This window comes from Epinephelus lanceolatus, chromosome 24, assembly GCF_041903045.1.
Source record: "Epinephelus lanceolatus isolate andai-2023 chromosome 24, ASM4190304v1, whole genome shotgun sequence".
In the NCBI taxonomy this organism is placed as follows: Eukaryota; Metazoa; Chordata; class Actinopteri; order Perciformes; family Serranidae; genus Epinephelus; species Epinephelus lanceolatus.
The window spans coordinates 15,484,811-15,508,283 of NC_135757.1; the positions used below are offsets into that span (position 1 = coordinate 15,484,811).

At 41.2% G+C, this 23,473-nt stretch overlaps 1 protein-coding gene across 7 annotated transcripts in view; it reads left to right on the forward strand.

Annotated features, from left to right (window-relative positions):
• The window catches only part of atp11a (ATPase phospholipid transporting 11A), a 52,233-nt gene that overhangs the window by 23,280 nt on the left and 5,480 nt on the right, over positions 1–23,473 (forward strand). Inside the window, exons 1-31 of one of the 7 annotated variants that reach the window (XM_033615970.2) lie at positions 3,836–3,911; positions 6,521–6,643; positions 7,136–7,225; positions 7,692–7,772; positions 7,916–8,023; positions 8,507–8,635; positions 8,724–8,827; positions 8,926–8,973; positions 9,332–9,396; positions 9,805–9,886; positions 10,365–10,515; positions 10,604–10,801; positions 10,886–10,999; positions 11,099–11,158; positions 11,237–11,403; positions 11,533–11,604; positions 12,017–12,090; positions 12,211–12,314; positions 14,840–15,021; positions 15,400–15,651; positions 15,745–15,922; positions 16,016–16,118; positions 16,203–16,348; positions 16,649–16,708; positions 16,809–16,936; positions 17,840–17,975; positions 18,805–18,828; positions 21,090–21,155; positions 21,311–21,414; positions 21,536–21,701; positions 22,699–22,792. In XM_033615970.2, the coding sequence (XP_033471861.1) occupies positions 3,861–3,911; positions 6,521–6,643; positions 7,136–7,225; positions 7,692–7,772; positions 7,916–8,023; positions 8,507–8,635; positions 8,724–8,827; positions 8,926–8,973; positions 9,332–9,396; positions 9,805–9,886; positions 10,365–10,515; positions 10,604–10,801; positions 10,886–10,999; positions 11,099–11,158; positions 11,237–11,403; positions 11,533–11,604; positions 12,017–12,090; positions 12,211–12,314; positions 14,840–15,021; positions 15,400–15,651; positions 15,745–15,922; positions 16,016–16,118; positions 16,203–16,348; positions 16,649–16,708; positions 16,809–16,936; positions 17,840–17,975; positions 18,805–18,828; positions 21,090–21,155; positions 21,311–21,414; positions 21,536–21,701; positions 22,699–22,776 (3,444 nt within the window). In that variant the 5' untranslated portion in view covers positions 3,836–3,860 and the 3' untranslated portion in view covers positions 22,777–22,792. Of the gene's footprint in view, positions 1–3,834; positions 3,912–3,972; positions 4,080–6,520; positions 6,644–7,135; positions 7,226–7,691; positions 7,773–7,915; positions 8,024–8,506; positions 8,636–8,723; positions 8,828–8,925; positions 8,974–9,331; positions 9,397–9,804; positions 9,887–10,364; positions 10,516–10,603; positions 10,802–10,885; positions 11,000–11,098; positions 11,159–11,236; positions 11,404–11,532; positions 11,605–12,016; positions 12,091–12,210; positions 12,315–14,839; positions 15,022–15,399; positions 15,652–15,744; positions 15,923–16,015; positions 16,119–16,202; positions 16,349–16,648; positions 16,709–16,808; positions 16,937–17,839; positions 17,976–18,804; positions 18,829–21,089; positions 21,156–21,310; positions 21,415–21,535; positions 21,702–22,698; positions 22,793–23,473 lie in introns of those variants that run through there. The other 6 variants (XM_033615968.2, XM_033615965.2, XM_033615971.2 and 3 more) reach the window with 6 other exon arrangements.

Consider the following 23,473-nt stretch of genomic DNA (forward strand, 5'->3'; position numbering starts at 1 on the left):
ATGTGTTAGTTTCACTTCTTTAAAACACACGATAGCTCCATACACCTGTAGGTACATCCACGCTCTAATCCTTCCCCTAAACTTCCCCTAAAAAAACCTCATTCTTACTCTAAAAATTCCCCGACTGTATTGTTGTCACTTTGGATGAATTTCCATGTCTTTCTGTCTCAGTAAAGTCACAGAGAAAAACACACACACCACATAACTGACAAGAAGAATAGGAGTCTGCTAAATATATCCCGTGGACCAGTGACTACAGAGGTAACATTGTGTGTCATTGTTCGTGTAGACCTGCTCTCATACATGTTTGATGTTGCTGGATGCATTTGTCTGTGCGTGTGTGTGTGTGTGTGTGTGTGTGTGTGTGTGTGATCTCTGAAAGGCTCCCTGCGCTTTCTACTAATGTGGCTTTAAGGAAAATGGATGTGGGCGCTGAGTGAGACAGACCGAAACAAAGCCTGTGAGCTCTCTCCATCCCTCTCTCCTGACCACAAATGTTTCCCTTCCAACTATAAATACACCCCTGAAACCTGCCGCGTCCTGTAACATGAAACGCCGCTAAAAGTGATTATCAAGGTCCAGAATAGCCCAAAGTCTCCCATTACATCTAAAGGCTGAAGGCCCAAGCCAATACAGGGCAGTTTTATTTTATAAGCCCGGCTTTTATTTTGTGAAGATGCTATTTTATTTGATTAAACACAGACAGGCTTCCATGTAAAAAGCTTGAATCCGGATGAAAGCTAAATGTAATCGATAGCAGAGAGATTGTCTGCTTAGAGGCCATAGAGGTTGTGGTTAGAGATGGAGAGGAAAGAGGTGAGAAAACCAATAAAGCTGCATTAAGGGCAAAATGGAAGAGATGACAGTTAGAGAGGAGGCCTGCTGATTCGCAGTCAGTGCCATCTGTCTCCATTCACTCTGATCAACACAGATACATGTAATAATCATAATGATGTCACTGCTCATATGTGATACAGACATTCTGGAGGGCTGGAGTCTATCTCAGTTGACACTGGGTGAGAGGCAGGGTGCACCCTGGACAGGTCACCAGACTATCACAGGGCTGACACATAGAGACAGACAACCATTCACACTCACATTCACACCTACGGACAATTTAGAGTCAATAATTAACCTGCTTGTCTTTGGACTGTGGGAGGAAGCCAGAGTAATTGACACACATCAAGTCAGGCCCCCATTTGATAAGATTTTACTTTGGGGACCTCAATCTAAAAAGATTTTGGTTGTGATTAAGACCAGAATTCTATAGTTGTCAACTACAGCTGGGGAGTTCATCACATAGGAAGTGAAACCTATGATCAGAATAGTTTCTTATTCACATTAGGGGAGTGGATTGAAGTGAAAGTTTCAGTGAGGTAAATAGTGAAAATAATCCCCCAAGGACCCAGGGGGTGTACCTGGACCCTTGGATGCAAACCACTGCACTTGCTGATGTTAAAATGATTGACAGAAGACCATTTTTTAGAACTGGTAATGATAATATTTGCCTTTGTGATGCATTCCTCATCACTATTATCAGTGACATTTACAACAACACTAGGGCTGCAACCATTATTGTTATTATCAATTAACCTGTTGATAGGGCTACACAATATATTGTTATTTTTTTATCGTCATCTCAATGTCAACTTGATTTTTTGAGTTGTTGGTAGTTGGTACTCCTTTCATTTTTTAATCAACATGGAATATATTGTGTTTTAGCAGATTACTGAAAGTAGCAGAAAGGCAGAACTGAATACACTTTACTATCTATTATTTATCACAAATAAGTTTCTTACCGATGTTAAATGTCACATTTTCCAGGATGGTGCCAAACATAATAAATTTACAGTGACCTCAAACAAAGAAAAGCAGCAAAACCTCACATTTGAGAAGTTGGAATCAGCAAGTTGAGCAATTTTGCTTTGATAAGTGAGTTAAACAATTATTAAAATAGTTGGGGCTGGACAATATTTTGCTATTATATTGATATGATGATATGAGGCTAGATATCGTCTTAGATATTGGATTTCGTAACATTGTAATTGTTGTCTTTCCCTTGTTTTAAAGGCTGCATTACAGTAAAGTGATGTAATTTTCTGAACTTACCAGACTGCTGTAGCCCACTTAGTCATCATATTAGGGATGCACAGAATATTCGACAACCGAATATATTCGGCCGAATATTGCAAAAAAAAAAAAAAAAAAAAAAAAAAAAAAAACATTCGGTATCCGGTGGAATAAGTGAAAAGCAAGGCCGAATAATAGCGGCGTCCTTGGATAACGCAGTCAAACAGCGTGCGGTGACGGACGGAGTAAAATGTCGGCAGTGTGGCGATATTTTACTCTGCCGTCACCGCACTCGCATTTGCGACTAAAAATAGTTTTGTGCGAGCAAAATAAATCATTCAGCACGCTGTGCAAGTACAGATTTCAACCAGCAGCAGAAACGAAAGGCGAATCCTGCCGGTTGTGGGTTGAACGGGGGTCACAGACACGGACAGGAATACGTTTTCCTGTCAAATACGGCGGCCATAGTGCTCCGCGGCGCAAGATAACGGCTTACCGGTGACGGAGAAGTCCGGCTCCAATAATGTCCTCTTCTTGGCGTCTTGACTGCCCAGTAGTACCTGGACAGCCGAGCCGTGGCGGCACACAGGTATGTGACGTGTCAGAGGAGAAACGAGCCGTTCACATTTCTCTCTTTGTGGCAGGTAACGGTCCACAAACCTCACCGCACTTCAGGGACTGTTCTTTACTTATGAAGGGACTTGTCAGGGGAGGAGGGTGGCTGGTTGATTTTTATTTTATTTATTTATTTTATTTCGATCCCTGCTATGTTCATCACTTATTGATGCCGTTTTTGAAGTATGAATAAGTCAGTAAGTAATTTATTCCATTGAAATATCATTGATGTATTATAGAAAAGTGATTTATCTTTTTATAAATGACAAAAGGCACATCTGCCTCATTTTTGCTGTGGTATTGTGATACTACTCAGAACCATGATATTTTCACTGGTATCATACCGTGGGTCCCAATTTTGGTACCCTGACAACACTAATCTGGAGGAGGTTCATCTGCAAAAACTAATGAAAAATTAAACAACAGTATTCGGTATTCGGCCAAGCGTTTATTTTTATTCGGCTTCAGCTTCAGCCACAAATTTTCATTTCGGTGCATCCCTACATTATATCCACATGAATGATGAGTATACATCAAAAATGTCGATGTATCGTCGATTTTCTTCATATCGTTTGGCATTAGTTAATTTTGTTTCAATCAACTAATCATTGCAGCTTATTACTAAACAAAATGCATTGTGGAGCTTTTGTGCTTACAACACCAAGAGTCAGATGCTTCTGTACTGTGGCAACAGGCGGTTTTACAAATGGCTTCAATACCTGAAATAAGATGGACAGTCTGAATGCTGCAAAGTCAAGCTAAAATACTACAGCAGGTTGACTTCATTCTACAGAAATGTAATCAAATATGTCAACACGAGGTTCCACGGGCCCACATCCCTCATTTGTTCAGCGATTCCGATAAAAGAAGTAAAACAAAAACGGCCAATTATCTAACAAGCAACCACCAGTTAGTAGCGTCTCCATAATGGACAGTATGTTTATGTAACACTGTGTATGCATGGCTCTGTTCCATGAGCCGACGATCAACAGGAAGTGTGTAAGAAACGTGTTAGGTGAAGCAGACGGAGCAGGCAGGTGGGAGAGAAGAGGAGGAACAGCAACACTGTGTGGGCGACAGAGTTGGCAAGCTGTCTGCGTTATCTGGTTTTCATCTCCACCTTCACTGTAAATCAGATATCAGTCAGTTGGTGCGGTCCCTCGCTAATGTGATGGATGCGATGTTGGTGCGGTCTCAATAACGCATCAATACTGGCCTTCAGAAAGGTAACGACGAGGGCAGAGAAGACAGGGAAGTAGGGATGATGAACTGCATGTATGTCTTGAAGATATTGATTTCTATCTGTACGTGAGGTTTCCCTACATTTCCATCCTTTGCTTTTCTATAAATAGTTGGAGGTCACAGGATATAAATAGCTCTCCATCTTCAACAAGGTAATCTTAGAGCAGTGAGTTAAACGGTTACTGTGTGTGTGTGTGCATAATGTGCATGTGTGTGTGTTACTGTGTGAGGTAGACAGAGACAGAGAGAGTGTAGAAACTGGGCCATGCAGCCTCTTGACACTCAATCTCATTCACCTGCCACAGATTACTGTCACCTCTTGTTAGTCTGCATATGTGTGTGTTTGAAGATGGAAATGGGTCTATTTCTTTGTGATTGACAGCCGCCGTCAGACATATATAGAAAATGTTTCATGCCTGAAAGAGTGAAAGACGGTGAGCTGTCTGCCCTTCATCCTGGTCACTGCAGTTCAACAGGACCAGGTGCTTAGAGATGGCTGAGGCTTGCTAGAACATGAAAGCCCTCTGGACGAGGTTCAATCTGTTGTTTGACTGATGACTGCTCTCATTTCTAAACAATGCAACCATTGTTTGTATGTACATTTTAAATTTGGACATACAAAGTTGAGTTGTTAAGGATGTAAGTAAATGCAATCCATAATTAATTAAAAAGTAAAATAATCATTAGTTGCAGCCCTTGTGTTTTCTTAGGATTAATGGACCACAGGGAGATAATACATGTGTGTGTGTGTGTGTGTGTGTGTGTGTGCGTTTCCCAGAACCAGCAGGCCATAAAGCGTGTGTGTATTTCCAGTGCAAGCCCAGTCTTGCCTGTCCTGAATACTTTCAGCTCAAATATCCTACTTGCATGTTTCAGGTTTAACTGGAGTATTGGGATATCACACCAGTAAGCTCTTCAGTCTAATATCTATTAGTTGTTTAAATAACTGTCTCCTGGGATTAGTTGCTATAAGACATATGACATTCTTTATTAGGAAACTAAATTCTTGGAATTGTGGAGATCCTTACCATCAGGAGCAGGTAAATGAGTGTGAAGAGATGTCAGAAGAACAAAAGTTTTCAGGTGTCTTATCAGTCTGTATACATGTGTGTGAGGGGGAGTGAGTGTGTGTGTGTGCATTTGGCATTCCAGTCTGAGTCACATGCAGGTCCGTGTATCCGTGGTAACAAAAGCTCTCATTCTCTCGGGGAGAAACTACTCATTCATTCTGACTCTCTGCAATCTGTTTCACCATGTCACTGTGTTCTGTTATCAGTGTGTTGGAGTGTATTGATAGAGTGTGTGTATATGTGAACACATTGGATCATCATACATTTATTTATCTCCCATGAAAACTTTTTGTGTCTAAGTGACTAATGGAAACAACAGTGTTTTTTTAAACAGTGCTGCAGCAGGTTGCAATGTAACCACTCGCTGCATGTTTGTTCAATTTGTATCCACTAAAAGTGTTTGTTTTTGCCACTGACAGGCTCAGATTGCTATTGTAAGTGTCTGAAAACATTGTTGAAATGATCCCTACAGAGAAAGACCTTTGTGCGAAAGAATAAGATCCTTTTTTGTTCAGTTAGAAACAGACCTAAAATCGCCATCACCAAACCCACCAGACTCCATTTAAAAAAACAGTGATTTTATCATAGTATAACACACTTTATTTTAAGACAACAGAAACAAAATAAAACTCACAAAAGTCATCTTGGGTTGTCTCTTCACTGTTCCAACAATCATCAGCTCCAGTTTGGTTGAAATAAACCCTTAATTCACCCAGTAAGATGTGGAAATATTCTGGATCTTTACATGCTTAAATGGCTGTTTTTTTGAATGGAGTCTGGTGGGTCTGATGATTGCGATTTTGGGTCTGTGTCTAGTAAAACAAAAAGAATCTTACTCTTCAACAAAAAGGTTTATCTCCGGGGCGCTGGTGGCTTAGTGGATAGAGCAGGCGCCCCATGTACAAGGCTGTTGCTGCAGCGGCCCAGGTTCGACTCCAGCCTGTGGCCCTTTGCTGCATGTCATTCCCTCTCTCTCTCTCCCTTCACACTAGACTTTCCTATCAATTAAAGGCAAAACTGCCCAAAAAATATCTTTTAAAAAAAAAAAAAAAAAAAAAAGGTTTATCTCCATAAGGATCCTTTCCATAATGTTGTCAGACACTCCTAATAACAATCTGAGCCTGTCAGTGGCAAAAATAAACAATTTATTCGTGAACATAAACTGATTTCATTGCAGCTTGATTTGCTGCTACTTGCTGCAGCACTCTTACTTGATACTGGACCAAAAACACTGGGTAAAAAAATGTTTTGTTCCCATTCCTTACTTTGAAACAAAGACATGAGAAGATAGGGTTCAGGTTGGAAAATACCAAAGTTACCATTTTAAATGTAGGAGTCCAATAAAAATGTCAAATTAGGTTTGTTTGTACAAATGTTTGATGTTTAATTTAGCTCTGTAGAGCTCTGTATCATCAATGCGAAGCTTCAAAACACAAGTTAAAATAAAAACTGACATTAAATGAAATGCACAAACATATGTATGCTCCAGCACACACTCAAACATGTCTTTTTTCCCTCTGTAGTGTGTTGGTGAGGAGAACTGGGTGGACAGCAGGACGATTTACATTGGACACAAGGAGCCTCCTCCAGGAACGGAGGCCTTTATACAACAAAGATTCCCCGACAACAGAATAGTCTCCTCCAAGGTCAGCGAAAACACCCACGCACACACACAGATCAAAACACACAGCATAGATACTAGAAGAAAAACACACAACAGGAAACAACAGTTTTCACTGTAGCACTGTCCGGGCTTATGCTGTGTGAGTGAGTTATTCTTGGTAAGAACACACACTGTGAGGAAGATTTTGGAAGAGCGGTTATTGTATTTTAAAGATGGGACTCTCAGTATTTAAATTATTAAATTCAATCTGTTCTGCCATTTCAGACAGTGGTTTATTGATGATTTTAATGTCTTTTTAGTTTTGTAAAATGTTTTTTATGGCTGTGGTTAATGTTAGATTTACATTTCTTCCGTTATACTGGATTATATTGAAGCCCTTATTGAAATATCCTAGTCCTACTTATGGTAAAATCAATGAAAAAGCATCTTATCATCTACTTTGTTCAGACCCTTCATGCATTTGGATTTTAACACTAACGCTCAATGTATCATTTGAACTGTCTCATGTCTCCAGTACACATTTTGGAACTTCATCCCAAAGAATATGTTCGAGCAGTTTAGGAGAGTCGCCAACTTCTACTTTCTCATCATATTTCTGGTTCAGGTAAAACCCTTTTCTGTTTACTTCTACGTTAATTACAGATATTTAAAGTGTATTTTCCTGTCTTTTCACTAGTTTTGTTCCTGCAAAGCTGCTTTTACTGTATGCTGGAATTAAATGGTTTCTGGGAGAACGTGCAACACCATAAATAATAATAATAACAACAATAATAACCCTTTCACATAAACCAAGGACAACTAACATGAAGAAAACAAGCCAAAAAAAGAACTGTGGCTATAAAGTTTGACCCACTGTCGTTAAATGAACCATTATTTGTTTGTGGGTGTGAGATGGGTGGTGATTAAGGCCATCAGTACTTTGCTACTTCTTATTACCTCCCCGTAGAGGCCGGTAAAGGTCAGATATTACTTTGCGTCTCTTTTTAAAGCTGTCTGTCATTTTGATATAGTATTCTGCCCTAAATCTATGCTGGCCATTTAATTCTGTCAGTCTGTGTGTGTCACTGTAGTTGATCATCGACACTCCCACCAGTCCGATCACTAGCGGGCTGCCGCTCTTCTTTGTCATCACAGTCACCGCCATCAAACAGGTGAGACCCAGAGGTTTTAATTTCACTTTGCTTTGTTTTGTGGGATATTGACATTAAACACCACACTGCAAGCAAAACCTACACACTCCTCATCACAGCACCTTTACATCCCGCCCTCCTCTGTCTCTGTCTCTCTCTGTAAGGGTTATGAGGACTGGTTGAGACACAAAGCAGACAACTCTGTCAACCAGTGTCCCGTCCACGTGGTGCAGCACGGGAAAGTAGTCCGCAAACAAAGCCGCAAGCTCAGGGTACGTGTGTATGTCACGAGATAAATCACTCTCACCCCATATAACATGAACAGAGCTTTGGTGCATTTGTTTTATTGGCTCATGCTGAGGGATTTTCCTGCCACTGAGCTGTGCGTGCGTGTGTGTATGTGTGTGTGTGTGTGTGTGTGTGTGTGTAGGCCTATATTTGAGAGCAGTTAAGCTTTTAAAGTGTGTTATATTAATATACGTTATATAATGTATTCAGAAAGTGAAATTGCAGCTAAAATAACCAGATGTAGAGGATCTGTTACAGGATCAAATGTCCCGTGAGAGAACAAATGTTGGTGACTGTTGGCTGAACTTGAACGGGTTACAGGTGGTAAAGCAGAAGGTTAGCTTGTTAGGCAAACTGCATTAGCATAAAGTGCATTAGCAATACTAAAAGCATGATTGGAGACACTGCATCTGCAAGTGCCAGACACGGTGCATTTTTAAAATGAAAAAACAAGATGTCTGTCTCAGGTTGGAGATGTCGTCTTGGTGAAAGAAGATGAGTCTTTTCCCTGCGACCTCATCCTTCTCTCCACATCTCGAGATGATGGGACCTGCTATGTGACCACAGCCAGTCTGGACGGAGAGAGCAGCCACAAGGTGTGTACAGTATTTGTGCGCAGTTTTCATGCCAGCCTCTTCTTTAGGCTCTTTTATTCACCCATACTGTACCTTCTCTCCTCTCTAGACGTACTATGCAGTTCAGGACACCAAAGCTTACATCACAGAGAAGGAGATGGACTCCATCCATGCTACTATAGAATGTGAACAACCACAGCCGGACCTGTACAAGTCAGTACAACACACATACACACACATTGAAAAAACACAATCCTGGCAAATGAATGTTTGAAATGTGTCTTGTTTCCTGTTACATCTGTCCGACACAGATTCGTGGGTCGCATCAACTTCTACATGGACAGTGAGCCAGTTGCAAGGTAACTCAAAGCTCTAATATACCACAGGAGTATAATCATTTTTCCCCAGCAAAGATCAGTTAATCAGTTTAAGCTGAGTTTTCCAAAAATCACTAAACTCCATATTAGTCCTCCAGATATGTTCAGTCATATTTAGCGGCAGCACTCTCACCCTGATGCTGAAAACACACCAAACAGCATTGCAAAATTTGTCCCTTAATTGAGTTTCTTGTTACTTTTGTTTCTGAGCAAAGGCTTACTTTCAAAATAAGGTCTTTGTTAGCAGGTGTAACAGAACATGTGTACAAGGATAAATGAATACAGCAGAACTTTCACAATTGATGAAACAGCCAGAAAATGATTTGTTGTCTCTTTGCAGGCCGTTAGGAGCAGAGAACCTGCTGCTCCGAGGAGCCACACTCAAGAACACGGAATACATCTATGGTAATGTCCCCTGAAATACACTAATATGCTTGGAAAAGGTGTTTGTTAAGATTTTTTGTCAAACAAAGTGCGTGTATGACCTTTTTCCAGAGCTATTAACTCTCTTCAGTTGGTGCAAGTATAAAACTTAATAATAATTATAATAATAATAAATTTTATTTGTTGGCGCCATTCTGAGCACCCAAGGACACCTTACAATAAAAACATACAAAAATACCAATCATACAACATTAAAAATAGATAAAATACATGACAGAAAATTAAACCGGATAGGCAAGTCTGAACAGATGGGTTTTAAGCTGTGACTTAAGTCACAAAAAGTTTTTAAGGTTGCATATATGGCCATGGCCAAACTATTGGTCAAAAATAAACTATTGTGTTCAACGTTCACCTTTGCCTCCTTTTTAGCGGTTGCCATCTACACAGGCATGGAAACCAAGATGGCTCTCAACTACCAGTCCAAGTCTCAGAAACGGTCTGCAGTGGAAAAGTAAGTTTGCTGATATAAATATTCTAAGTTGTTTGTGGAGGAGAAGCTATGAGCATTGATTGACACCCACACGCAGACATTACAGTCTTTGGCAGCATCAATTAAAGCAAGCTTAGATAATATTTCTATTTTTTACCCATCCATCTATGAGCTAACTGAGCAGCCTTGTGTCTCTCTGGCTCGCTGCTCTGACTGGATCACTTTCTTTCCATCTGGCGTTGACATGCGTCTTGTATCCAGATGGCTTGTAGATATAACTGTCTGTAGGTGGATTACATTTACACTTGGCAACAGCATTGCCTCATTAAGTCATTGAAATTGCATTTGTCTTCCTTTTGCCAAAATGAACTTGGCTAGGTGTAAATGTCTTAGCCGTTCTCTTAACACAAGTATCTGTTAAGTACAGTGTGTTACAGTCCAAACTGCCTCCTTTCGAAATCCATGCACTTTTGTTTCCTCTCATTGTCTCCCCCTGCAGGTCAATGAATGCCTACCTGGTGGTCTACCTGTGCATCCTCATCAGCAAGGCCCTCATCAACACAGTGCTGAAATACGTGTGGCAGGCCGACTCCAAGAGAGACGAGCCGTGGTACAACGAGAGGACAGAGGCAGAGAGACAGAGACACATCGTGAGTCGGTCACACTCCCTCAGTCAGGAGGTAAAATGATTTCTTCATCCTCTCTCCTCCCTCTCATCCTCCTCCTCTTCCTCCTCAGGTGATCAGGGCATTCACAGACTTCTTGGCCTTCATGGTTCTTTTCAACTACATCATCCCCGTCTCCATGTACGTCACTGTGGAGATGCAGAAGTTTCTGGGCTCCTATTTCATCATGTGGGACGATGAGATGTTTGACGAGGAGCTGGGAGAGAGAGCCGTGGTCAACACGTCGGACCTGAACGAGGAGCTGGGACAGGTAATAAACGACACTTGAAACAAGCTAAATGTTACTGTACCATAAAGAGAAGTCATGCAGAGGCTTTTCCTGCTCTGTTTCCAGGTGGAGTACGTGTTTACAGACAAGACGGGGACTCTGACAGAGAACAACATGGAGTTCATCGAGTGCTGTGTGGACGGACATGTTTACGTACCTCATGCTATCTGTAACGGACAGGTACATTTTTAGCTTTGTATGTTCTTACTCAGATTACTCTCGTGTTGTACTTGGGACTGTGCCATATATCTTAATGTACTTAATTTGTGTTGTTGCTAGGTGATGCCTGGTGCAGCAGGTATGGATATGATCGACACATCGCCAGGTCCCGGGGCCAGGGTGAGCATAGCCTCAGTTTGAATATGTGTGTGTGTTTATGTGTGTCGAGGGGCTAACACTGCTGGCTGTCCACAACAGGAACACGAGGAGCTGTTTTTCCGGGCGCTATGTTTGTGCCACACAGTGCAGGTGAAGGAGGAGGAGACGGTGGACGGGATCAAGCACGGCATCCACCAGGGCAAGTCCACCTCCTTCTACATCTCCTCATCTCCGGACGAGGTGGCGCTGGTGGAAGGCATGAAGAGGTAGACCACACACACACACTCAAAGCATTTAGAAGCATTTACTTTTTCTTTTTCTATTTTGTCACTCACATACACACATTCAGTTTGTTCACTCCATTTCCAGTAACAGTGCTTTGCTCTGTGCCGCAGGCTCGGTTTCACCTATCTGAGACTCAAGGACAGTCACATGGAGATCTTGAACAGGGAGGATGAGATTGAGAGGTCAGTGTGCCCCATATAATATGTTGTTTATCTCTTTAATCCTCTGCCACAAGTATCCTGTCAGCTTTTGATTTATAACTATAACTCACACCTCTGATTAGATTATCCATGTTGGTCATTTCTCAATTGTTTTGTTGGCCATTTTGGACTCACAAGCTTAGTTTCAGTTTCAGTGTGCAATGATACATAATTTACATAGTTTTATTAGCAACATTATGGCCAGTGTATGAATATAGAGCAGTGATAAGAGCTGATCTGATCTGCATGTGCATTATTGTAATGGCACTGCAATAAGTGGGAGCAGCCTAGTAACTGCCGAAACCAGCAGCCTTCCAGCTATGAGTATAAATATAATATATAATATATTGAATGTAGCAAGATAGCTTAAATGTTTGTGTCTTCTTTTTATCAGGTTTGAGCTGCTGGAGGTTTTGACATTCGACTCAGTCAGACGGAGGATGAGCGTCATTGTCAGGTCCAACACTGGTAATAGACCTCATACTGTTAATATGCATGTATATGGTTAGGTTGTAGGTGTATGGCGTCACTCTTCTCTTATACGGTTTCCCCTCTCTTTTTTGCGTGTGTGTGTGTGTGTGTGAGCAGGTGAGCTTTATCTGTTCTGTAAAGGTGCAGACTCCTCCATCTTCCCCAGGGTTATATCAGGCAAGGTGGAACAGGTCAGAGCTCGGGTGGAGCACAACGCAGTGGTGAGAGCACACGCGCGCACACACACACACACACACACACAATTCTTCTCTTACTATAGATTCATAAAATGACAAAAACAATTTTTCCGTTGCAGCATTATTCACACGATTCACCTTGTGAGAGTTTCAAAGGTTGTGTGACTTCAGTGGTTTAAATAGTTGGAGCACATGACCACCGTGGTTTCTATGGTTACCACCAAAGTAGATCAGTGGAACATGGCCCACTTCATTTAAGCAGTTGTTTTGTATTTAAGGTTCAGTGTGGCGAGCCAGAAGACAAAACTTGCCCTTCCAGTTTTTCTCATCAGCTGTGAGATAACATGTATTTTATGATCTCATTTCTCCACTCCTTCTGTCTGTTGTTGTTGTGACTAACCAGGTTATACATAATCAAAAGAGAGAAAGAATAGACAGGACAGAAAGCCGTGCAGCCGCAGTATGTGTTTCAGTGGCCTATTCATCAACTGACTGTCAAAAAGTCTCCTGGGAAATGAAGGAAATAACCAGCTGATGTAGAGGGAGGCAGGCGGAGGGAAAGCTCATACAATAACTGCAAACTGCAACACCCAATTTCAAAATAGTTCCCAAAATGGACGACAAATATAATGAGTTGATTGTGAAAGTATCTGTAAGAACTTTTTTAGTTCTCTTCACCCATAAAGATGAACTAAATAAAGTGAGATGAAGCTGTAGTGGAAACCAGGTCAGTGAGACTTGTGGTTGCTGCTGCAGATGAATCGTAGCTGTTTAGTCCAAACAGAAAGATCTGTGGTGGGCGTTGTACTGGAGAGGTTCGACTAGAAAGAGCATTTTCTTCCCACTCACCACACACTCGCATCCAAAGCCCAAACTCAAACAAATATCTCTGTTTTGTTGTTTGTTCAGAATTTAAAAACACACATTTTAGACAGAACATGTAAAAAGAAGCCCACTGTCCCTTGATGTACCAGTCTAACCCTGTAAAACCCACTGTTGCAAATTTACAACATCACTTTTAACAATTCTAAAAAAAGGCCTGCAAATATTTTTTTTTTCTCAAGACCACATTTACATAATTAATGGGTCCTATTGTTTGTCCTCACAATGCTGTTGGATAGAAGAAGTGTATATAGGTCTGGTCATCTGGCCATGAACTCACTCTACCTGCAAACTTCCCGTTGAGCTCATCTCCTTTTTTTTGCATGACTGGATTTGTCAGGATTAAAGTAAATAAAATTCCTTAAATATTTTTTTTGTGTTTATTACAATGTCTAGAACATGTTAATTAACATGTTAACCATAATTAATTATTTTGGAAAACATTCATCAAATTTGATTTCGAGCTTGTTATGTCTATGTTGTAATTCTACAACGTTGGGTCAGTGTGGTAGTCAAAATAGCCTGTGCTTCCTTACACATTACATAAGGTCACTGCACTCCTCACATGGTCACAAATTGAAAAAAAATGTAGTAGAAATTTAAAGTATTAGATGATTCATTGTAACTAAGCTCTAAATGTGCTTTTCTGTTAAATTTTTACTTAGTTTAGCGTAGACCATATTTAAACACATAAATAAATTGTATCGGGTATTTGAAACTCCAGCATCTATAGCAGTATTTGAAACTCCCTGTATCTTTGTAGTTTTTTGTTTGTTTTTAACTTCTAAATGATCCTGAGCTATTTTTCTCAGTGTTGCCCAAGCAGCAGTTTGTAGCATTAGGAGATAGAAAAACAGGTTCTGAATGTTCTGGATTTGTTGGGGGGATGCCTGTTGCATTGTTCAGGGACAGGTGCGAATGGTCTTGAATGTGAACCTGTAAGTGCTCTGGGGGGATGCATGTGTTCGTTTTAGTATGATAAGTAGAGAGCATAATAGGCCAGCCAGACAGTATTGTTTGAATGTAGTGGAATTTTGATAAGCATTTGTATTGAAATGATAATACTTATGGACATACTAATGGTAATACTTAGATCTCTACCCTCGACACATGGTCTACCACCCTGTCTATTCTTTCAAATAATGGATACACAAACACACTGTGTAGCAAGTGCAATGTTTGCCTGTGCTTCACAGATGAAAAGAACTGTTTTAGGGACTATCACTGCAAGTGAACACAGACTTCATTCAAACCACATTGAAAGTGACGGAGGAAAAAGTTTTGTAAATATATTTTTTTCCAATATTTTTATTAATAAATGTTTATTCATAAAACTATGATTGTTGTGTGATTATTACTCATGATATATACTGTTATGAGGCTTAGTAAGCAATCAACCCTGCAAATGAATACTTAAATATTCTGTATATCTGTTCAGACATAGTGAGTACAAACACAAAAGTTCTGCTCCCAACACTGCCCAACATTGCAAATTTACAACATTTCCCTAAAAACTTACTAAAATGTAAAAAATTTGAAAACTCTTTAATTTCTACATCAGAGGCCTCCTAAAACAATATCTGAGAGGTCAAAAAAAAATTTGCTCATTTTTTTCTATATCTGGGTCTTACAGGGCTAACCTAGTCTGAATCTCTCTTCTCCTCCAGGAGGGTCTGAGGACACTTTGTGTTGCCTATCGTCCCCTGAGCCCTGAACAGTACCAGGAGGTTTGCCACCTGCTGAACGGGGCCAAGTTGGCACTTCAGGACCGAGACAAATGCCTGGCCGAGGCCTACGACCTCATTGAGAAAGACCTGATACTGCTGGGAGCCACTGCTGTGGAGGACAGGTCGAGGATCTCTTTCAATTTCTTTCAGAAATCTAGTCCTTTGGTCTTTTATTACCATTTTGGTGTTGGGCCTGCACTTTTTGGATCTGTGCTTCAAAACAATAACTCTTTATTCTATGCGAGCTGCTACCATGACAAGTGCTGCCCCACTTCTTAGTGAGCGTAACTGGGTGCCGGCAAGAGGCAGCTCAACCCTCTGATAGCACACTCGCTACTAAAGCAATTACAGCGCAGGCTTTAAAGGGATTGTCAACCCAGAGGGCATTGCAAGTCAACTCATGCTGCAGAAAGAGGCAGAGTGAAAATGATTCACTGTATAGCTCTGTCCTGCCCCTAATGAATACTTTTTGTCTTTTCTCCCACTTCCTTTCATGACAGGCTCCAGGAAAAAGCGGCAGACACCATTGAGTCTCTCCACAAGGCAGGTATGAAGGTGTGGGTGCTGACGGGGGATAAGATGGAGACGGCAGCTGCGACCTGCTACGCCAGCAAGCTGTTTCACCGCAACACCCAGATCTTGGAGCTGACCACCAAACGCACTGAGGAGCAGAGTCTTCATGACGTCCTGTTTGACCTGAGCAGGACTGTGCTGCGGCAGCATGGAGGCATGACCAGGGACACCTTCTCTGGGTGCGTGTGTTTACGTGATTACACCCCCAGCTTGTTAAAACTCGTAGCAAGTTGAGTGCCAGACAGACTTGTATTGACAGGTCTTGTGCTCAGTTTATCAGGTGACTGTACGGACTACGGTCTGATCATCGATGGAGCTACGCTCTCTGCGGTGATGAGGCCCGCCCAGGAGGACTCCAACTCAGGGAACTACAAAGAGATCTTCCTAGAAATCTGCCGCAACTGCAGCGCTGTGCTCTGCTGTCGAATGGCACCGCTCCAGAAAGCACAGGTAGACTGAGTTGAAATATGAGTCACGCCCTGGAGTGATGCTTCGTGCCAATCCATTAAAGGTGTGACATCATCACTTCTCTCTTATTTCTAGATTGTGAAGCTGATCAAAGCCTCCGAGGAGCACCCAATCACGCTGGCCATTGGAGATGGAGCTAATGATGTTAGCATGATCCTAGAGGCCCATGTTGGCATTGGTTAGTACTCCATCCTGCAGTACGAAACTTAAGTGTTAAAATTATGTTAAATTACAATGACAAACTTTCGTCTGCCTCTCCCAGGTATCATGGGTAAGGAGGGTCGACAGGCGGTGAGGAACAGTGACTACGCCATCCCAAAGTTCAAACACCTCAAGAAGATGCTGCTTGTCCACGGACACTATTACTACATACGCATCTCTGAACTCGTGCAATACTTCTTCTACAAGGTAGTGTGTCTGCTTATTACATGAACTGTGTTTGTTTAAGGCAGCAGCATGCAGCTTGTATGTATATTTTATCTACATTTTTAATTTTATTTCTTCAGGGTTGTTTTTATTGTGAGAACGTTGCCAAGTTACAGCCTAGTTATTGAATATTTAGTTTCTAGTTGTTGTTTTTTTGAGAAAGGTGGTACGCCCCACTTTTGGACTGCGACCCACCAGTTGGAAATGGGAACCACTGCTTTTCATCATTTTTACACCTACTGACCTGCTGCCTGCTTTTCTCCTCTCATTTTCTATCCCCAGAATGTCTGTTTCATCTTCCCCCAGTTCCTGTACCAGTTCTTCTGTGGCTTCTCACAACAAGTAGGTACACACACACATATACACACACCAAACAAACAAAGAAAATAAAAGAATAAATGAAAGACTAAGACACTTAAATGCTGTGTGCCTGTCTCCCCAGCCGCTGTATGACACAGCCTACTTGACTCTGTACAACATCAGCTTCACCTCGCTGCCCATTCTGCTCTACAGTCTCATAGAGCAGCACATTAACATGGACATCCTGAAGAAAGACCCAACTCTCTACAGGTTTGTGTCGATATCTGGTAATGTGCAAACACAAAATCTACAACTATTACCTGACACTCTTTTCTTATTATGTAAGCTTCCTGCATACAGTGAGACAGCGTCGTGTTATGTAATTTTAATGGTGGAAATGAAGAGTTTCCAACAGTAAACAACAGCTTGGTGTTTAACCTCCTGGAACAGGTCGAGCACAAGATCAATATGACTCCAAGCACATGATGTAATATAATGTTTTGTGTTTGATTGGATTTTTTCAGAGACAGTGTTTACTTCAGCCTCCTGAGCAAAAGAAACACATACATATTTCAATTTCGATAATAACGTCCCTTGGATATTGATAATGAACAAAGAGGTTCCAGACTAACCAGGCTATATTTCCACTCATAATACCCTCCACCTGATCGTTTATGTACAAAGTAATGGCAGAAGATTTAATATTTTCCAAAGCAAAAGAGTACACTAACTCAATATGACTCCAATAAACTGCAGGCATAAACAGTTTTTATTGATTTTTGGTCCATGCAAAGGAGACGTTTGCTCAGTGCATTCAGATCAGGCCTCAGAGGGCAGAGCACTCCCACTTTAATAACTCGGTTTGATTGAGTTTGGTCAGAGCTCAATTTTTCACATGACTGGAGGAGGATGAATTCTCCTTTTCTTGTGGGATGACCCTCAAAACTCCCACTCTCGACTTCTGAGGGAACATAAATGGTCTCAGGTCATTCGGTATGTTAGTGTTTATACGGCGCCTGTATCAGTGATGTATTTGAGAGTATTTGTATATGAATGCTAAATCAAATTAGAATGTCTCATTGCAGTCAGCTAATGTAATATTGATCAGGAACTGTGATCGCTCGTATGAGAGGTGGTCATTCATACTGTTTACCGTCATCTTGTGTTTCACAGAGATATTGCGAAGAACTCTCTGCTGCGGTGGCCCATCTTCATATATTGGACCATCCTGGGTGTGTATGACGCCATTGTGATGTTCTTCGGTGCTTATTTCCTGTTTGACAACACCACCTTCACCAGCAACGGACAGGTAACGTCCACGTGTCAAAGACAGCTCCTGTAATTCAGTCCTTTAAAGTCAAAATATTCACAGGCTGCCTCATGACGACATTTAAATTGATATTAGATTGGAGGCTGCATACGTCAGTTGGACACATTTTGTTTTTCATTTCCTGTTTTTATAATTTGTCAGTTTGCATATTCTCTGCAGGCTCCGGCCTGTTGTGACGCAGTTTTCTAAAACATATCTATAATTTGCTGCTTGTCATTTGTCTCCTTCTGTCTTTTTGGGTTGTTTAAAGTTTTTTAATGTACATAGATGTAGGCAAGTTTTCGCTGTGGTTTGAATTTCAGCTTATTCCACCACTTTTTTTTTTTAATCCCCCAGGTTTAATTTGTGTTAACTGCAGCCCAGAGTTTTTTTTGTAGGTTAGTAAATTAGATTAATAGTGAAAATAAACCCCAAACTTCAGTTTAAGATCAGTTAACAATAAAAGGAAGAGAGTTTCAGTGGTCATACACCTGTTCATATTGTCTGTACTTTAAAAGCCGATAGATGTTCCCCTTTTCACATTCAAGACGCGACAGCATGGCGGGTTTCCACCATCTTCCTCTGTGTTTCTCTATTTGTTTCCTTTAATTTCCAAGCAGCGTAACTCTCCCAGAGACCTCTCAGACTGCTTTGAGTTGCTCAGCTTCACTTTTATTTATGCATTGGGTTTTTATTCTTCTCCAGCCACAAAACAGTTGTTTATTTTGTTATGATTTTCTTTTTCTGGCCTTCTCCTCTTCTTCTTCTTCTTCCTCTCTCCCTTACCTTTGTGTTGCTTTTTCTTTTTGCTTCTCTTTCCTCCTCCCAGCTAATGACAACCAACACACAGATGGTAAGCCTGTCCCTGTCTCTCTGTCATCTCTCCCTAGTTTCCAATTTCCTGTCTGGTCCCATCACACAGCCTGATACCAAACCACTCATCATCACCGTTCATCTCATGTCCAGCCCCTTAGTGCTTGCTGTAGACACATCAACTGTAGGCTTCTGTGTAGTGACCTATGCTCATGTGTCCAGGTGTTAACGTAGTGATTTAACACCTTGACTTTACATTCTGTGTGCATTGTGTGTGTGTGTGTGTGTGTGTGTGTGTGTGGCAGATGCCAGGGGATAAATCATGACAGAAAATAGTTGCACTCTAATTTCCATTATATGACATTCGAGACATTTAGCCATCTTTCTAATCTAATTCTCCCTCAGCTGATGGAGCTTCTTTCAGAGCAGAAGAACATTGTCACATTTGCAGTCACTCCCTGAACCATCAGGACTATTTAAAGGCTTATTTGTAAAGAACTAACAGAGGTGAAGCACCAGCAGGACCAAGGAAATTGGGAGTGATATTCTGAAGCTTCTTCTAAGTGTAGAGAAAGTAAAATGTGAATTAAGTGCTTTGAAAACTGTTTTTCAGTCAGAGATCAGTGCTGTGGAATTTGTTCTGTGGCACCAAGTGATTGTGTGAAGACCCGAAACACTTAAATGTGTCCAGTGAATGTCCATATACAGGAGACACTTGTGACAAATTTTTCGGAGGGGTCCTGGTAAATGGACCAAACTCCATTTTTAAGCGTCCACATTCATTCCTCCCCATCCAAGATATTGGTGTGAATTCATCATCATTAGTAATGACTAGAGTTTGAAAATAAAAGTGTCTCTTTTCGTTAGACTTTAAAATTTGACAAATTATAATCTGTCTGAAAATAATCAAAAAGTCATTTTCTCAGGAACCAACAAGTCAGAAAAACAGGCAGCTAGAAAATGATACCAGTGTAACCAAAGTATGAAAGTAGGCATGGGGCAATATAAAAATGTCATCTCACAATTAACACTGCATTATCCCGATAATCATCAATATATGCTTAAAACTCTTTACCTTACATTTTGTGAAGAAAACAAGCAACGAACTTGCTAATATATACAGCTATCATTTAAATAGCCTTGATCAAAATCTTCGCCATGAAAAGGAGAGTACAGGTCCAGAAAAGTGCCTGATATCTCTTTTATTCTACTTTAATAATACCACAACAAACACTTTGAGACCCACTGGCTTTGTCTTGGCACTTGGATAATGTATAATAAGACAACAGTTTGGGGTAAATAGTATGTCTGTTGTAACTCATTACTGTCATGCTTCATTTGTCATGTCAACATCACAACCACCACATATACAGGTGGCCTATAAAAAGCTTCATTTTTAACTTATCATGCTTGTCTTTATGGGTTTTTTTTTTAATTCTCTCTCATGGATGAGGCACATTTAAGGAAACGATAGCAAAAATTAAAATGTTTGAAAGTTTCTTGCATGTGAGGGTACGAGGTTAAGCCAGGGTGAAAGTTTCAATGAACATTTAGGGTTAGCATTTGACTCTGTGGCAGTCATCATCTTAATATCATTATGGTTATTTCATTAACACACGTTGGTATATTTACTGTAAAGATGACTAAGCAGTAGCTGGGATAGGTTCCAGCCCCCCCGCGACCCTCAAGAGGATGAAGCGGTTAGAAGATGAATGAATGAATGAATGACTAAGCAGTAAGATCTGTCTTATGTTGACAGTATTTTGAGGTATGTTGTTAATAAGACCTTAGGTAAGACCACATTTCCCTTAAATCCCTTTGCCGTGAAGAGTAGAGAGCCTTTTACATAATTTCTCCTCAGCTGAAATAGATTTTTATATTTCTATTACACTCTCTGCCATTCCCAGAAATTAAGTTTTTCAGGGCAGATTAAATTGCAGTTCACTTTTGTGATGTCAAGCAATACAAAAATAGTTATGTTATGTTTCTGTGTCAGGTTGACATGCACATCCCTTCCTCTGGTTGTATTTAAGCCACCTCACCCCACCTGTTTCCCACCCATCAGTCACCTGATAGTCTGTCCTTCACCTGAGCACCCTGCCATCTGTTTGATTGATTGATTCCTTATTGAATATGTGCACTTAAGTTTATCTCTGTGTACCATATCAACACCAGACCTGTAGGCTGCTCTCAAACCAATTGAGTGCATTTAATTGAGAAATTAACAGCTTTCAAATTGGATTTTATTAAACAAAACCAAAAATCTCACTGACGGCATCTGTTGTCACATTGCCTCCGCAGATGTTTGGAAACTGGACATTTGGCACGCTGGTCTTCACCGTGCTCGTCTTCACTGTTACATTCAAGGTAACCACACATACAGACACATGGTCTGCAGAGTATCTGCACTCACAGGAGCACCGGAGCGAGGTCGGATTAAACCTCAGCTGTATCATTAAAGTGAGCTATGACATTTGACAGGTCGAAGGTTTCCCCTCTCATCTCTCTCCCTTTTCTTGTAGCTGGCTCTAGATACTCATTACTGGACCTGGATCAACCATTTTGTCATCTGGGGCTCGCTGATCTTCTTCGTGGTCTTCTCTCTGCTGTGGGGAGGAATCATCTGGTAAGCTTTGGAGAAATATATATCTTTAAATTTCAGTTTTATGTCAAAGCCTGAAACCTAGAGAGCGAATGAGAGAAATATTTTGTGATTTTGCTGTATCCTCTCCTCTTCTCTCTTCCAGGCCCTTTCTCAACTACCAGAGGATGTACTATGTGTTCATGCAGATGTTGTCCAGTGGTCCAGCTTGGCTCAGTATAATCCTTCTGATAACAGCCAGTCTGCTGCCAGATGTGTTAAAGAAGGTCATCTGGAGGGCGCTGTGGCCCACCACAACCGAACGCATACAGGTGGGTCCATACACATATGTTCTGATTAGCAGGTATTTACCACCAGATAACTGACAATGAATTGCACTCTTGACTTTTAAAACCAAATAACATATTTGCCAAAATAATTTCATTGTTTTGGAAGATATTCTAGGTCACACAGGGAGAACAGCACCCTCTGCTTGTTGTGTTTCATATAACCAGTTTAGGAGATTTACCTGCTTATGACTTTTACCTTGTAAAGAACAAGATATTTTTGAGTAATATTTGCTGTAAATCATCTGTTTAAAGCTTTCTAGACTAACATATAATACTGCTTATGAACTGTGATGATGCAGTGTGTGAAATATCTAACTGATGGCTGTGGGTCAGCAGATGTACGCTGGCTTTGGCTACGTCCCGACTCTGTTGGATGTAAGTCAGTAAGCCTCTCTGTCTGTGTGCAGTGCTTCTTTATTTCTAAATCAGAGATGCAGCCATCATAGCTGTTATTCACTTGTCTGCAGAGGCTGGGAGTGGCTGCCGTCCCTGGCTCTGGAGTCTAGGCACAGGGGAACTACTGAAAAGCACAGCACTAATGTTATTTTAGGTGCAGGTGCAGGACAGTTGCCACCATGCTGCGCTATGATTATATTGAGTTTTGATGGTTGGATCAGCTGTTGAAGTGACATCAACCTTTTTAGAGTGTTGTAGATGTGTAGCCTGTTACATGTGTTTGTTTGCAGTGAGGTTTGAACTTTCTTAATTCCTTCCTACATGCCTTAAACTGCTCCTTTCCTTTAACCTTCCTAATAACTGTGGTTGTGGAGAGCTAATAACCGACCTCCTGGAACCTGTCGAGATATTTCTGATCCTGGAAGACAGACTTTATGTTCTTATCTCTGTAAATATGAACTTTTGCATAAATTAATCATGTGGCATTTGGAAAGGTCTCACTGATTTCCAGAGCTTTAACTCTTCCCTCTCCTTATTCACTCCTCCCTCTGAACTCCTGGCTCTTCTTCCTCCTCCGCGGCAGACTAAGCGTCGGTGCCTTGCCTCCGAGCCCTCCACCATCTTTATGCTGTCTCAGACTTCCAGCAGAATCAGTTTCTAACCCTGCCCTCCTAGAGGTGACCCTCTGCCTTTCCTCCTGTTTCTGTTTTGTGCAGAATTCCTCTCTCTCTCTCTCTGTTTTCCTTTTTTGCGTCCTGTTGCTTCTTCCTGCCAGTATTTTGCATGAATGGGCTCTTCTTGCATGCCAGTGTGTCAACATCTGGATTTACCCTGTAGTATACTGTAAATGTGGCATGTGATGTGTGTCCTTTATGACTCCTTGTTTAAGTCATCTATTTTCTTTTGCAACACTTAGGTTAGGCTGTGTATGTTTTCATGTATGTGGTAGACCCTTAATGTGTTTGTCTATATGTGTGTGTGTGTGTGTGTTTGCGTGTGTCCACAGCGTGTGCGGGGTAATAGAGGGTCTGAGAGGACCCTGACCTACCACAGTTCTGACTCCTTACTAGATGGATTAGCTGTCACAGAAGCCTAGAGGGCTTCAGCACGGTAAAACACACACCCCGCCACTCTCTGTGTGTGTTTAATGGTATTGGTGGGTGGTGTTAACATCCTGCTGTGGTGTGGCTACACAGGTTTGAGAGTTGTATCTCACTAACACATGGGTATAGTGTGAGTGTTTGTAAAAGTCATAAAAGTCCGATGACCCCAAAATCCTCCAGGTATGTATATATAAAACACTTGTATCCTGTTGGGTGATTCTGTACATGGAGCTCTGGCGCTCTCTAGTGACGCAT